Raw genomic sequence first — 15,484 nt, forward strand, 5'->3', positions numbered from 1 at the left:
TCTGAATCCAGCTCTGACTCCCAGCCCCCTGCTTCCCACCACGACGCCCTCGCGTCCCTGTCGTGAGGCCCCCGAGATGGGAGGGACGCGTGTCCGCAGGCTGGAGTCACTCTGGGAGGGAAGGGGACTGTGTGGGAGGGGAGGTTCCCTCCTTGCTGATTGTCTGAGCCTCTCAGCCCTGAGCAGGGGCAGGTCCCGGGCTGCGTCCTCAGGGAGGGACCCTGGGAAATTCAGCTGCCCCGCTCCCTCCACAGTGAGGCTGAATGCCTCTTCCTGTGGCTGTTACGCTGGGCAGAGTGTATGTGCGTGCATGTGAGTGTGTGCACGTGTGCATGTGAGCATGTGCCCACATGTGTGCATGCGTGTCCTCAAGGTGCCAGACAGAGAGCATCAGGGGTGTCTGCCCAGGGTGGAGGGGCAGGACCCCGGGACCTGTGACTTCCATCGGGCCCCCAGTCTCCCGCCTCTTTTGAGGATGAGTTCTTCTCAGATGGCGGCTGCTGCTGCCTCAGGGGGTTCTGAGTGTGGCCAAAGCTGAGAGGCCCCACTGAGCTTGGCCCACGCGTGCTGTCCCTGCAAGGAGCTCCCACTGCCCCGATGACCCCGCATAATGGGCCCGGCCATTGCGTGGTCACCAGCCGGGCGGACGGAGGCTCCTGAGCTGTGACTGCCCCGGGCGCCTGCACTGCTTGGCCTTTTGAGTTCCCCTCCCAGCTCTGCGGTAGTCCTGGAGGCCTGAGCGCACACCTTCTGTTCTGCACACAAAGAAACTGAGGTTGGGGAGAATAAGGAGGGGCTCAAGAGGAAGCCCATGGAGCCTCAGGGCTGAGATTCGAACCCAGCTCTGCCAGGGCCAGTCCAGGCCTCTGTCCTGAGAGCCCACACTCTGGGCGGGCCTGCTCCGCTACCCGCTTCCGCGGCTTGGATAAATCTGCTTTCTTCTAAGGGCCGTTCTCTGTCCCTTAGCACCTCCAGCAGGCAGGAGAAGCAGGTGGAAAGACCCCGCACGCTGTGCCACAGCCTCCATCCCACGAGGCAGCTCTGCCCTCACATTTTAGCATCTCTCAAGCTGAGACGCAGCTCCTGATGAACACCACCCTAGCGCCAGGTGTGGCGGCACTCTGCCCAGAGGCACAGAGAACACTGGTGCGTCTTACGAGAGGCGGTGTCTTGGATTTGATGAATCCCGGACTTTGGGAGGCTTTCCAGTTCTCTGTGAGCCTGGGCCATCTCTGGCCATACAACCTCCAGGACCCGTGAGGAATTTCCTGCATCTGGGTCAACGGGATTGTGTCAAGGGAGGGTTTCCAGCAAAACATTCTGCATCTGTTCTAATTCTGTCCCTAGAGCATGGCTGGGAGGCTGCGTGAGAGCCTCAACTGTGCACAACCAGCTATGTGACCTGAAAATAGTCCCTTAACCTCTCTGGGCCTAAGTTTCTTCATCTCTCAAATAAGGCGGGTGTATCAGACCAGTGGTTCCCAACCCGTAACGACCAAGGACCCCTTTGATTCCTTTTTCCCATGGATCTTAGGTTTTGAGGGCTTTTGCCGACCAAATACAGTGCGTTAAGTAATAATTCATTTCTCATTTTTTATTAATCAAAGGCGCATGATAGCGCAAAGAAGAGATCCTGAGTAGCATGAGATGTCATGTGGCCACACAGAGTGGATCTAACTTTCAATGGGTGCAGAGTCTTTATAGAAATATGTACGTTGTCCATTATCCACTGCGTTTGTTGACTGCACAGCCTTAGCGTCGGACCTGGGGCCACAGAAAGGGCGGGTCTGGACGGCACTGGGGACACTTAGTCTGCTGGGGCCATGGAGCCCGCTGAGGCTCTGATAAGAGGCTTTCGACACTTTGTCCAGGGAAACGTCATTCACATAAAATAACACGTTCAGGTTTGGGGTTGCACCTGGGGCCCTGTCCACCTCACTCTCTCTAAGGCAGAGCGTCTCAGCCAGGACGCACCACCCCGGGGACCTCTGAACACCCCCCAGGTGACAGGGCTCTCTGGGAGAGGGACCAGGCACCGATATTTTACCAAGTTCCCAGGCGGTTCCAGCTGAGAACCACTGTATGGTTTCCTAGTTAAAAGGGGTCAGAGTGTCTCATCCCCCAGCAGGCCGGACCCCAAGATCACACCCAACCCCTGGGCCACAGCCTGGAGGCTCCTGATGGCTCGGGACTGAACGCCCTCCCTTCCCCCTCTGAGTCAGGGTGCTGGCTTCGGCAGGTTTCACGTCCTTCGGGGGGCGTCCTGCTAGGGACCTGCTGCTTTTTAGGAAATGATCTTTCCTCTGGACAGGAGTCAAAGCTGCCCAAGGTCGGGACGGTCACTGAAGGGAGGACGGGAGGGACGAGAGCAGCAGGTCTGGGTCCCAGCCCCGGCTGTGCCCTTGACCGGGAGTGCCACTGAGCTAGACCCTCTGGAAGTTTCAGTTTCTTCAGTAAAACGACCAGATGGCAAGCTCTGAGGTCCCTCCATGTGGGTGACACGTCCCTGTTGGTACCAGAGGATGACCATCCACCAATACACCTCCAGCAAGAGGGCCAGAGGCTGATGGCTTCCGACAAGCCATTTGGAGACGCCGGGTCAGCGGAAAGGCCAGGGGAAGAGGCGCTGAGGGAGGCCTGACTGGGGCTGGAGCCAAATGACCCCGGTGAGCCGTTCTAATGGCTATTTGCATAGAGTTGATTCAACAGTATTTGGCTCTTTGCAGAAACTGGGTTGGTTTCTCGTGGAATATTAAGTACATTTTTCAAAACCATAGCCTGTAGCCCATTAGCCAGAACCCCGAGCAGCGGGTGCCGCGGGCCTTCCTGCCAGCGGGGACACAGGCAGGCCGGGAGGGGCGGCCGGGTCACCCAGGCCGTGTAACTTTAGGAACTCCCACTTATAGAAAGGAAACATGCGGGGAGGATACGGTCTGAGCGGCCACACACGCGAGGTCCCGAGAGACCTCAGGCTGCGGACCCGATGGGAAGCGGGCAGAGTGGGCAAGTCACTGCAGGGCTTCTGAGCAGCCACCTCGGGCCTCCGCCTGGACCACCTCCCTGCTGAGGCCCCAGGCAGACCGGCTGTGCACCCCGCTCAGGTGGGAGCCTGTTCCCCAGCAGCACAGACAGGCAGGACGCCCTGGTTACCGCGGGGGTCCCGTGACTTAGGCATCTCAGGAAGGGGCCCCTCAGCTGTTCTTTCTCAGACGACCTGCCCCAGGAGGCGGGCAGAGGCCACGTTCGGTGGGACGACAATGCACAAAGCGAAGGCTTCTACCCTCAGCCTGGGAGCGAGCAGACGCCCTCCCCACCAGGCCCTCCCCAGGCATCCCGCACGGTTCTGCGATGCCCTCAAGCCACCCTGCTTCCCCAGCTGGGCGAGTCTTCCATCGTCGCTGGCTCCCAGCTTGGCCCATGTGCCCCTTAAGGGGTCCCAGGGACTCCCTGCAGGTCGAGCCCCACGGGTGGCCACTGGAGGGGCCGCGGCCCCAGGGCAGGACTGAGCCTCCGGCGCAGAGGCCACCGCTCCCAGCAAGGGACCTGCTGCTTCGCCGGTGCTCCCGCAGTCTGCACAGCTCCTGGGAGGCTGGGAACGTTTTGATTATTAACACAGTCGAGCAACTAATTAAAATAATAAATTAGAGAACAACACCGCAGGGGAGACGGGGCTGCAGGGACGCCTGAAGGAAACAGGGCGGGGGAGGGGGAGGTAGAGCATTTCTGAGCCGGCCACGTAGGAAGCCTGGGTCACAGTTTCTTTTTAGGGTCATGAAAGTGTTGGCATTTTGGGTTCCTGACCCAGAGCTACATCCAAGGGAGCTCAGCGAGATGGTCAGGACCAGCCCTGGGCTGGCAGAACTGCCTGGTGGGGGTGCGGTGGGAGGCAGGGAGAGGGTGGCGGTGGACGACGAGGGGTCAGGCGCGGGCCGACTGGGGGCTGGGGTCCGGGGGAGCGGAGTTTAGATACAGGATGTGGACGTGTCTCGTGACGCTACTTAAGCTTTACTTATATTGTTCACACTCCGCGTGTCTGTGCTGCCCACACCATCCAAATGCCCTAATCTGCGTTCACCCCTGACCCCTGGGGACATTCTGGATTCCAAGGAAGCATCAGAGCGGTGGGCCCGAGGCAGGGATTATGAGTCAGTGGTCTCTGGAGACAGGAAGAATGCCAGACTCAGAGTCAGAAAACGCAGAACTGACACAGAACCCTGCCAATCACCTCAGCTTACGCCTCGGCATCTATGAAACAGGAGTGAAGATCGTCTCGGACCTTCATTGGTTGTAGATCACTGTGGGGTGCAAGACGATCTAGGTCCCTCAGAGTGCTGTGGTGGCCGCTGGGGGAGACCTGAGTCCTGCCCACCCTGGGGTGGGGGTGGGGCCCCCCCGCCCCGGGGTTTTCAGACTTTGATGTAGCCATTTAGGGCTGTGAGGCCAACTTGGTGGTTGTAACCTGCACTAAAAATCAACGAAACAAAATCACCACAAAAAAGAAGACAAACATCAGAGAGCATCGCACACAGTAAGGAAAGGCTTAGCTCTGTGAACGGTGCTTCCTGTTAGCGTTTCTTTTGCCTCCCCGTATTTCTGCCCCGGGTCATGATCCCCAAAGTCTTAAAGCCAGAGCTACGGACACAGAAAGCCGTTAGGGGTGACGGACTCTCCTTAGCGTAACCGTATTAGCTACACAGAACAGCTTAGCACCACAGGTGCCAGAAACTGTGCAAAATGTTTTTCTAAATATTAATCTTTAACTCTGATAGGTTTTGACACTCCCATTTAACGTATGACCAAAGTGAGGGAGGGCTCAGCGAGATGGAGTGACCCGCCCGACGTGTTCGCCCGCTCTGGTTGTCACAAGTAAACACCACCGCTGGGCGGCGTCAAAAACAGACGTTCGTTTCTATTTCTCACAGTCTGGAGGCTGGATGCCCCCCAGTAAGGCGTGGCTGGTTCGGTTTTGGGGAGGACCTTTCTGGCTTGCAGGCAGCTGTCTCCTGTGTCCTCACACGGCCTTTCCTCTAGGCTTGCTTCCAGAGAGCTCGCTCGTCCTCCACTGGTAAGGCCACCAGTCCTATTGGATTAGGACCCCGCCCGTACGACCTCACTTAATCTTAGTTACCTCCTAACTGCCCTGTCTCCAAATACAGTCACACTGGGGGTTAGGGCTTCAACACATGCATCTTAGTGGGTCATAACGCAGCCCACCCCTAAGGTTCCATAGCAGATAGACAATGGGGTCTGAATTTGAACCTGAACTTGAGCCCAAGTCTCTCCTACGTGCTCTGCTGCCTCACTAGTTAATCCAAAGACACTGGGAATGTGCAGGACTCAGTGCTGGAGGCAACGGAGCCTGATGGCCAACCACACTGGCTTAGGGGTCAGAGAGAGGTGGACTCCAGCTCTGGGATTTGGGGCAAATGGCTCCCCCTCTGTAACATGTAACATAATAGAGCCAATCACAGTCTCAGGTCACTGGGAGGACTACACAGGGTGATGTCAACCCAGTAAAAAATGGGCAGAAGACCTAAACAGACATTTCTCCAATGAAGACATCCAGATGGCCAACAGGCACATGAACAGATGCTCAACATCGCTGATTATCAGAGAAATGCAGACCAAAACTACAATGACTCACTCTGGTCAGAAGGACCATCTTCAAAAAGTCTACAAATAAATGTTGGAGAGGATGTGGAGCAAAAGGAGCCCTCCTACACTGCTGCTGGGAATGTAAATTGGTGCAGCCACTATGGAGAACGGTATGGAGATCCCTTAAAAATCAAAAACAGAGTTACCATATGATCCAGCAATCCCATTCCTGGGCACATATCTGGAGAAAACTCTAATTTGAAAAGACATGCACCCCGGTGTTCACAGTAGCACTGTTTACAGTAGGCAAGACACGGAAGCAACCTAAGTTTATTCATTGACAGATGACTGGATAAAGAAGATGCAGTATATACGTACAATGGAATACTACTCAGCCATAAAAAAGAATGAAATAATGCCATTTGCAACAACATGGATGGACCTAGAGATTATTATACTAAATGAAGTAAGTCAGACAGAGAAAGACAAATATTACATCATAACACTTGTATGTGAAATCTAACAAAAAACACAAATAAGCTTATTTATAAGCCAAAAATAGACTCACAGACATAGAAAACAAACTACGGTTACCAAAGGAAAAAGGAGGGGAGGAACAGGTTAGGAGTTTGAGATTAGCAGATACACACCACTATATATAAAACGAATAAACAACAAGGACCTGCTGCACAGCACAGGGAACTATATTCAGTGTCTTGTAATAATCTATAGTGGAAAATAATCTGAAAAAGAATATATATACATACGTATAACTGAATCACTCTGCTGCACACCTGGAACTCACACAACATTATAAATCAGCTATACGTCCAGAAAAATTCTCCAACAACACACACACAGCATGATGTACATGGAAGCACAGCCCAGAGGAGGCCGACAGCAGTCAGCGCCGTGCTGGCTGGAGCTTTGCCCACAGACGTGCCCCGCGCCCGCCAGCAGTGCTTGACGCTCACATGCACTTCATACACATCGTGGAATCGGGGTTTCAGTTACTGTTGACCAGCGAGCCTGGGTGTCAGTGCCAGCTCTGCCCGTCACCAAGACAAGACCTTGGGCGGGACTCTGAGCCGGGTGAGGCGGCTCCCCGCCCGTGACCTGAGGATGGGGGTGCTGTGGCCATCCGGGTGGAGAGCTGTTAGTGTCCTCACCCCCGGGGCCTGTGAACGGGGCCTTATTTGGAAAGAGGATCTTCACGATGTAACCAGTTACGATGAGGCGTTAGGGTGGGTCCTCGTCAATGTGAACGGGTCCTTTTAAGAAGGAGAAAATGCCATGTAAAGACAGAGACACGCAGGAAAGACAGCGTGGGGTGACAGAGCTGGTGCCGGAGGGACGCAGCCGCAGGCCGGGGCTGCGGGGTTGGCGCCACCCCAGACACTCAGACGTGGCACGGAAGGGGCCGCTCCGAGTCTCAGAGGGAGCACGGCCCTGCTGACCCTGGACTCTGGTCTTTTGCCTCCAGAGCTGCGAGACCACACATTTTGGTTGAGATCCAGGCATTTTAATTTTCTTAGTTACATTTTTCAGCATTTTAGAGATGACCTGGCGTGGATACATAGGATGTTTATGATCAGGAAAAACACATCTCTTCTTAAAAAACAAATCCTCTGCTCAGCAAGAATCCTTAAACCCCACTGGATGCACCTCTGAGGACGGACACTCGTCACACCCACACAGCTTTCTGAGCACGTCAGCCCGGTTTCGTTATCTCCATCGACACAGCCTCACAGTTCCAGGAAGCGCTTGCCCAGGAGGGAAAAGTTGCAAATAAAATAAGTTTATTGCTCATTTCAGGAACTTTCCAAAAAGCATTTAAACAAACATCAAGCTGTCCAGCTTTCGAACAGACAGTACCAGATGAGTGTCTAGTCTCCAAGGCTCTTCGAGACCCCTGCCTTGCTGTGTCCACCAGCCTCGAAGTGCCGCGCCCGGCCCTGCCCAGGACGCAGCGGAGGCGTCAGTCTTGAACGAAAGACTCTGAAAACGCAGGCCCGGCCTGTCTTCCCTCTGCCTTCAGAAGCTGCCAGCAGCGCGTCCCTGGCCCCGGCAGGCAGGAAGCAGCTCTGCCTCACCAGCGGGTTGATCTGGTGACATCTCTACTTCTAATATTTCCAACATACTGCATTTATTGAACGCCTTCTGTGTGCAGAGACTGAATTAAGCACTTCACATACACCATTTCAGGGCATCTGCTAAACACACTATTTTTCAAAAAATTTTATTATTTTTTTCCTTGGGCTTTCTTTTTAGGGGGGGAGGTAATTAGGTTTATTTATTTATTTGGTTTTTTGTTTGTTTGTTTATCTGTTTATTTAATGGAGGTACTGAGGATCGAACCCAGGACCTCCTGCATGCCAAGCACACACTCACCACTGGGGTATACCCTCCCCGATAAGCACACTATTAAAAGATAAACTGAGGCACAGTAAAAATCTTACATTGATTTGCGCAAAACTCAATGGGAGTCAGGCAGCATCCAATCCAGCAGATGACAAGGGCCTCTGAGAGTCGTATCAAATGCAAAACTTTCACAGGCAGAGGGGAGCAGGAACAAGGAAGTGGCATTAGGCAGAAAAGCGGGCTGGTCATTGCAGAGTTACTTTCCTCCAGCTGGGGACACAGGCTCGGCCAGTGTGAGTGAGCTGCCTGTGGTCCCGTGATGGGTATCCAGCAGGGCCGGTCCGCTGACCCCAGCACCTGCACTCGGCACTCGGCACTCGGCACTCGGCGGCCTCTCCAAACTCAGTGAGGACGGGAGACAAGACACACACATTCCAGCTTCTGCCTGTTTTGGGGAGCTGAGGGTATTCTGCTCCCAGTTACCCTGACAATTGTCTCAAGGGGACAGACTCCTCTCCTCCTGGGCAACCTGGCCAGGCAGTCTCCCGAGGGGACTCGCTACAGAGACCTTTCTCCAAGCACAGAGGCAGCCCGGGTGCCCCCAGGACTTGCGTTCCTCTGCCTCAAGCCTGGAGAATGTGAACCATGGGAGGCAACCCATGGTTTCAGAGGAAACCAAGTTATTTCCGGCCGTCACATGTCCCACCAGGCGCTGGAGCCGCAAGTCAGCAGGGGAGGGCGAGCCGGACTCTGCGTACCGGGCGGACATGGAGCTGGTCGTTCTGCTAACAGTCCTCCCGGGAGGACGCTGCGCGGTACCAGGGGCTCCATGCCAGCCTGCCTCATCCTCCGTTCCCCCTCAGAAGCAACTGTACACATTAGCTTTAAAGTGGGCAGAATTTGCCCCTGGGTGGTCTTTGATTTGGAAAAACTCACCCCAGAGCGGTGACTCACAGAAAACAAGGATGGCTTGACGCACGAGGTGCCGGGGGTGGGGGTGGGGGGGGAGGAGGCGCCCTCCGAGCTCACTTACCCAGAAGAAGAAGTTAAAGACAAAGAGTAAGTACTTCAGGTAGACGGTCAGCCAGTCGTCCGGCTCGGCCTTGCACTGGGCCATGGTGGCTGGGCCTGCAGGGAAGACACACGTGTGGTCAGGGGTCGGCGGAGGCGGCCCGCCTGCCCGCGCCAGGCTCCTCGGCCAGGTGCCCTCCAGGGGCCTCACCTGCCTGTCTGGGCTCTGAGGCTGTGGGCATGCAGCCTGGGGCAGAGAGCAGGGAAATGCCAAGGCCACTGGACGCACGACGGAGCTGGCCTGGGCCGAACTTTCTAGACCTGTGGATCGTGGTTTGGCCCTTTTGACGCAGGTCTAACCTGCAGGTCTCCCTAGCGACCTCGTGTTGTCCTGTCATGTCCTCATTCTCTCCCGTCTCATCGGGGCTGCAGGGCACAAGCTCACGGGTCACTCACACACACACACACACACATGCTCAGAGGAACTGCCCTGCAGTGGAATCAACTGAACAGGACCTCCGCGCCCAGGGGAGGCAAGAGCCCAAACCAGAGCGTCCACGCTGGAAAGGACCCGACGACCCCCCAGGCCACCCCACCCGTCCCAGGCACCTCGGCTTTCCAAGGGAGGACGCGGGTCGGCAGGCCGAGTGGTTTGGCAGAGGAAGACAAGCGCTCTGGAGTCTGGCCCCCCAGGTTCACACCCTGATCCGTCTCAAGGCCCGTGGGAACCTGGGTAAGTTATGTGACCTCCCCCCCTCGGTGTCCTCGCCTGTGCCGGGGAGAATGATGATGCCCATGGGGCAGGGTTCTGACGACTACACGGGGCGATGTGCACAAGGCACAGCCCACGGCCCCTGGCATGGGGCGGGGGCGCAATACCGCTGACTACCATTATTACATGTGGCGAGGATTAGAACCCAGACCTCCAGCCCTAAAACTTCCAGGCTTTGCCCAGAACCTGGTTCGCTCTCCTCGTCCTGACCCCTGCTGGCGGGCTCTCTGGGAACCGTGCCTCAGCGGGATGAGAAGGTGAAGGCTCACTGTGCCGGGGATCCTGCCTGCATCTCAGTAAATCCCGACGCGGCCTCTGCGGTCTCTTCTTTCCTGGGCCTCCTCGGCCCTGGGCACCTGCTCACACGCTCTGACACTCATGTGCAGCTGCTCCTGAAGGAATCAGCCCCTTAGGGGGACCTCTTTTATTCCACAGCCAGGGCAATGGGCGGCCTTGGTTTGGCCCTCCTCCAGCTCCTCCCCACCCCCGACACCCCCCCCCACCCGGCCCCTCCCCCCACGGCTGGTGCCTTCGCCCAGATGACTCCCTCCTGAGCCACGTTCTGCCTTTTATTTCCAGCTCAGGGGCTCCAAGACAGGGAGAGAGAAAGAGAGAAAAGAGGAGGTGGCTGTCTTCCTTGGGATTTCTATTTGCAGACCTCAAAGAAGGTAATTTAAGACTTTTAGTCTCCTCGTTAAAAAAAGACAAAACCCATTTTTCTCTGATTTAGTCTGAGAGGTAGGGTGGGGGAAAAGCACAGAAAGGAGAAAAAAGGAAGCCTATGAAAGAGTAAAAAACGGTGATACATGAGGTTGGCCAGGCGACGGGCTGGGAACTCTCACAGGGTCACTGTGCAGGAGGCCCTGACAAGGGACCCTCTGGGCCACCAGGGCCACTGGCAGGTAGACCGCGGGCTGGAGCCCAGCCTCTCCTGTCTGCATCCTCCTCTCCCTCTGCCTGGCTGTCCCCTCCCAACCGGGGCCCCCTGGACTCAGGCACCAGAACCGTCTCTAGACCTGCAAACCAAGGAGTCGGGACCCTGTGGAGGAAACTATTTTTGAAAGAGTTCAGATGACAGGATTTAACAAAAAGAAACACATTTCTAATGGTAAAGTTGCAGCCATCAGAGGCAGAGAAGGCAGACCACAGGGTTCTGTGGAGTGTCAGGGTCAGCGCAAACCTCTGGGCTCAAGTTCATTCAACCTTTTGCAGGAGGAAGGAGGAAATTAACACACGTCTGAGTGAAGACGTACATTTTGAAATGACTTCTCTCAAGTCACATGACTAACTGGCGGTAGCAGTTTCCCATCCAGCCCGCTCAGGGCTCCTTATGTGGAGCCCTGCCAGCCATGGGGCCCTATGTGAGGGGGGACAGAGGCCCGAAAGAAGTGTCAGAACCAGCTCAGAGCCAGGTGCCTGGACGTGAAACCCAGCCTTGTCACTTTCTGGCTTTGTGACCTTAGGCAAGTTACTTAACCTCTCTGTGCAGCTAACGCACACTGAGCGTTTATTATGTGCCAAGCACAGGACTAAATGCTTTACATGTGCGATCTTGTTCCATGTTCCCAACAGTGTTATGAAATAAGGTTGTTCCCATTTTACAAGATAAGGAAACTGAGGCTTTGACAGGTTAAATAACCTGTCCATGTCACAAAGCAAGGAAGTGCAAAGCCAGAACAGGATGAGCTGCTTCTGATTTGGCCCCAGCTCTTACCCACCAGGACCAGAGCTGCCAGGGGGAGGCGGGAGGGGAGGACGGAGACTGCTGGCTTTGCTAATACCAGCTCTCCCCTCTGCCTCAGGACCGGAACCCTGCACTGTGGTTGGGCAAGTGGCCACCTGCAGGCGACTTTCCCAGCCTCCTTCCCGCCCGGTGCAGCCCGGACTTACTGCTGTCAAATGGTACGTAAGCGGAAGGCGTGTATGTAACTCCTTTAGGTACCATTTTTGGGGTGTACGCTTTGCGTGTGTTTGAGGAGCTGAGTCCTGTCGCTGTATGGGGCGGAGTCATGTGCTAACATCTATGTCCCTACTGATTCTATGCCTGCTTGTTCTACTGTCTATTAAAGAGGCATGTCAGACCCCCACTAGGACGGTGGGTTTGTGTAACCATCCTTTAACTCTGCTCACTTTGCTTCATATATTTTGCAGCTACTTTATGGAGTGCATATAGATTTGCAGTTGTGCTATCCTGGTGGATCGATGTCTCCATCAGTAGTAAATGTCATTCTTTATCTCTAATAATCAGAAATATCCTTAAAGTGAGGAAAGGCACGGCTCTCTTCACCCTCTCCTTCATCTAGTTGGTTGGAATACTGATGTAATGTCTGGAGCTCAAGCAGCCATTTTTAGTCATGAGCTGCAAACCATGGGTTGAAAAGGGTAGAGCAATCCGCTCAAAGAGCCTGGATCTCAGATGATTTTGGAGCTGCCATACCATCCTTGGGATACTCATGTCTGGAATTAGTTTATTTGAGAGAACAGCAAACTTCTTTAAGGTACATGTTTGAATATTCTATTACCCATAGCTAACTTCACCCTGGTATGGAGGCAGCGGTGGGTACAAAGGTGTGTGAGAGCATGGTGAGCAGGGGCACCTCAGATGGGGCAGCGAGACGGGACAGTGATGTTGGGCAGTGGCCACTGAGCTCTGCTAACCACATGCGCCATCACTAAAATGTTCTGAGCACACTCTGTACGTACGTATGTTTACTTATAAATTCTAGTCATGTACTATAGTCAATATATATCGTAAATGTCATCAATGCTTAATTTTGCTTTTTCTAAAAAGCACCACCTACCCCTTCAGTTCAGTAAGCACCACTTCCCACCGCTGGGTTCTTGGCGAACAAGAGGCCATGCCTGCGTGATGGTCAAAAATAGTTGGAGAGGAACAAAAAGTTTAAGTGGGTTAACGTGTAACTGAACTGAAGCTTCAAATGAACCCTGGCTGCCAGGCCTGCACGTGTGGTCCTTCTCGGTCCTCTCCGCCCTCTTTATTTATTTTCCACGTGCCCTGCCTATTCCCAGTGGGCAGACAGTCCCTCTGCAGTCAGAAAAGGGAGGTTCCCTCAGGCCTCTGAATGGGACGGCTGGCTGGTAGGAGCCGGCACATCCCTGGCTCAGCCCCTTGGAGAACTGAGGAAGCAGAGCCCCAGGGGTGGGGTGGGGATCACACTGTGGCTGAAGTCACACTACAGGTTAGTGGCAGGACAGGGAGCTGGCTTCCTGTCTCCATGGCTACCGACAGGACTTTGATTGGCTGATCATCACCATTCACTACATGCACTGAACTGACTGCTGCGTGTGCATGCGTTAACGTCATGTTGAAAACAACCCTCCGAGAGGATTACTACCCCTTTGGCAGGAGAGGAAACTGAAGCACAGACCTAGGAAGTGGAGAGAGAGCTGAAGACTGGAAATGGACGTTTATTTTCTCTGGGCAGTTCTGGTTTTGGCCTCTTGTAACTTCTCCCAGCTTGGTGGCCTCTGGGTTGAAGCTAAGAATGAATGGCTCTTCCCTGGGCAGAGACCCCAGGTGAGGGCTGCAAGGGTTGGCAGGGCCAGCGGTCCCCGATCCTGGCAGGATTCTGGGTTGGGTGTGCCGTGGGGGCTGTCACCGCCAAGACACCAAATGCTCGGGGACCCGCTGGGGGCAACACGCTCTTCTCCCGGGTCCTCCATCTCGCTGACGCCCTGCTGGCCTGGGGCCTCTGGGTCACCGCCGGCTTGTTCTTGACATCACGGCTGTGGTTGTGTGCAGGTAGACGGATGCAGGCGACTCTTCTGCACCAAAAGCTTACGTTCGATTGTTACATATGGTATCAAGTGGATGGTGCTGGAGGTGGAACTTGAATTAAAATCCTAGCACTAAGAACGCTCAGTCTCTATGGCTGGAGACACGTGTTCTCCTAAGTTCGGGACTATTTTTCCCTTCTTTGCAAGTGCCGACACGTGTCCAGTGGATGAGTCAGGGCTGTGCTCACAACCCGAGGCAGGTGGTTTGGTCGCCTCCTGACTCTCTACGTTCATATGCACACGGGGTCTCTGGAGGTGCTTGCCTGTAGGCGAGTGTCGCTCTTCTCTGTTTTTCCTGGGTCCTTTTTAAACCATCTCAGTCTGATCCATGAAGTGGGGACTTGCCTACTGCTTGCGGCAAGAATCACTGAAGAAACAAAAGCAGTGCTGGTCGCAGGTTAGAAGATCGCGGTGTGAACACCCGCTGTGACCGACAGCAGCGCGGCCCGGGCCAGCCACGTGGCCGCCTGAGCCTCAGCTTCCTCCCCTGTGGAGTGGAGCTGATGCCGGCCCAGCTTGGTCTCCCCCGTGGGGTGTCTGTGAGGGCCAAACGGGATGAAGAATTCGCTAGAACTGTGTGTTCTGTGATTTTACAGCCTCAGTGCCCTGCCAGGGTGAAGGCATTACCACAACCAACTCCCTAAGAGGTCCCTGAAGGAGGACAAGGTGTGGGTAACCCTGCAGAGTACGTCAGCCAGAGGGCAGGGTCTGAAAGCTGGGGGTGCAGTCTCATGGGCTCTGAGCCCAAGCCCACCCGCCCACTAGCAGACTCCACCTCAACGGCTGCGACAGGAGACCCTATCCCCAGGTGACCGGGAAGAACCCACCTGCAGAAAATCAAAACCATCCTTTAACAAAGTAGATTGCTTCAGACGGGACAGTCATTTTAAAAGAAGGGGGATTCAAATATTAATAATATTTAACTATGGCTAATATTGTGATCAGCCTCAAAATCATAAGAACCTATCAGCTAACCAGAGGTGGAAGGAGGCAGGCAAAGAGTGACAGAGGATCACAGGGACATCAGTTTGACACTACATGTCAGAAGGGCTTGACGGGGTCTTTACTGAGGTCATCCCAGCCATGGTGCAGCTGACACAGGAAAGAGCCCCCTTAGGTTTCTCTTCACCACATTTAGGATGAATCTGTAAAACACATGTTCAGACATTACTTTTCCCAGTCTTCTCTTCCTTTTTAGCGCTTACCAGCATCTCCCTTTCTAAACTCTGTTTCACCCGAATGTGTCCCTAAATTGCAATTTGTGCATCGCCTCCTGCTGGGTGGGTTATCTGAAAGGCTTCCAAACCCTCTTACACTGATCATCTGAAATTCTCCAGTGCGGAAGGACATTTTGCTTGAAAGTGCAGCAAAAACCTTTTTAGAAAACCTTTTTTAAAAATTTTTCTCCAAAAAGATATAGTTGAATGTTGTCACTCATTTGTGTTTTACAGTGAACTTGTTACAACAGATGTTTCCTGTTTTTCCAAACTTTTAAAATTCAAATTTAATAAACATACAGTGAAGTGCAGAGATGCTAAGTAAGCCTACGAGAGCCTAATGATGACTGGTTTTTGAAGAGAGCGTGTGCATGTTAAGGCTATGGGCTTCCCTCTGAGCACTGCTTTGGCTGCTTTCCACACACTTCAGTTTGTCATATTTTCGCTATTCATTTCAAAAGTATTCTCTACTCCCTACTGCAGTATCTTTTTTTGATCCAAATTTGTATGTGTGTTGCTTGATTTTTCAAATATTTTGAGGATGTTTTAGTTGTATTTTTGTTGCTGATTTCTGGTTTGACTCTATCGTGGCTGGAGAACGTGGTCGTGTGATTTCAGTCCTTTGAAATTCGTTGAGACTTTAAGGTCCAGAAAACCTCTCTTTCAGTGGGGGGGGGGGAGGGGGGCTCCAAGGCAGGGCTGCAGCAGGTGGGGCAGGTACCAAGCCCAG

General features: G+C 54.0%; 1 protein-coding gene across 3 annotated transcripts in view; it reads right to left on the minus strand.

The window, feature by feature from the left end:
• TSPAN11 (tetraspanin 11) overlaps positions 1-15,484 on the minus strand; it is a 50,591-nt gene that overhangs the window by 21,728 nt on the left and 13,379 nt on the right. For all 3 annotated transcript variants that reach the window (XR_012504033.1, XM_074357609.1, XM_074357608.1), the window contains exon 2: positions 8,990-9,084. Coding sequence is in view for 2 of the 3 variants with exons in the window: in XM_074357609.1 (XP_074213710.1) it covers positions 8,990-9,073 (84 nt within the window). In the remaining variant the exon portion in view is untranslated. The remainder of the gene's footprint in view (positions 1-8,989; positions 9,085-15,484) is intronic.

The sequence above is a fragment of the Camelus bactrianus genome, chromosome 34, assembly GCF_048773025.1.
Source record: "Camelus bactrianus isolate YW-2024 breed Bactrian camel chromosome 34, ASM4877302v1, whole genome shotgun sequence".
In the NCBI taxonomy this organism is placed as follows: Eukaryota; Metazoa; Chordata; class Mammalia; order Artiodactyla; family Camelidae; genus Camelus; species Camelus bactrianus.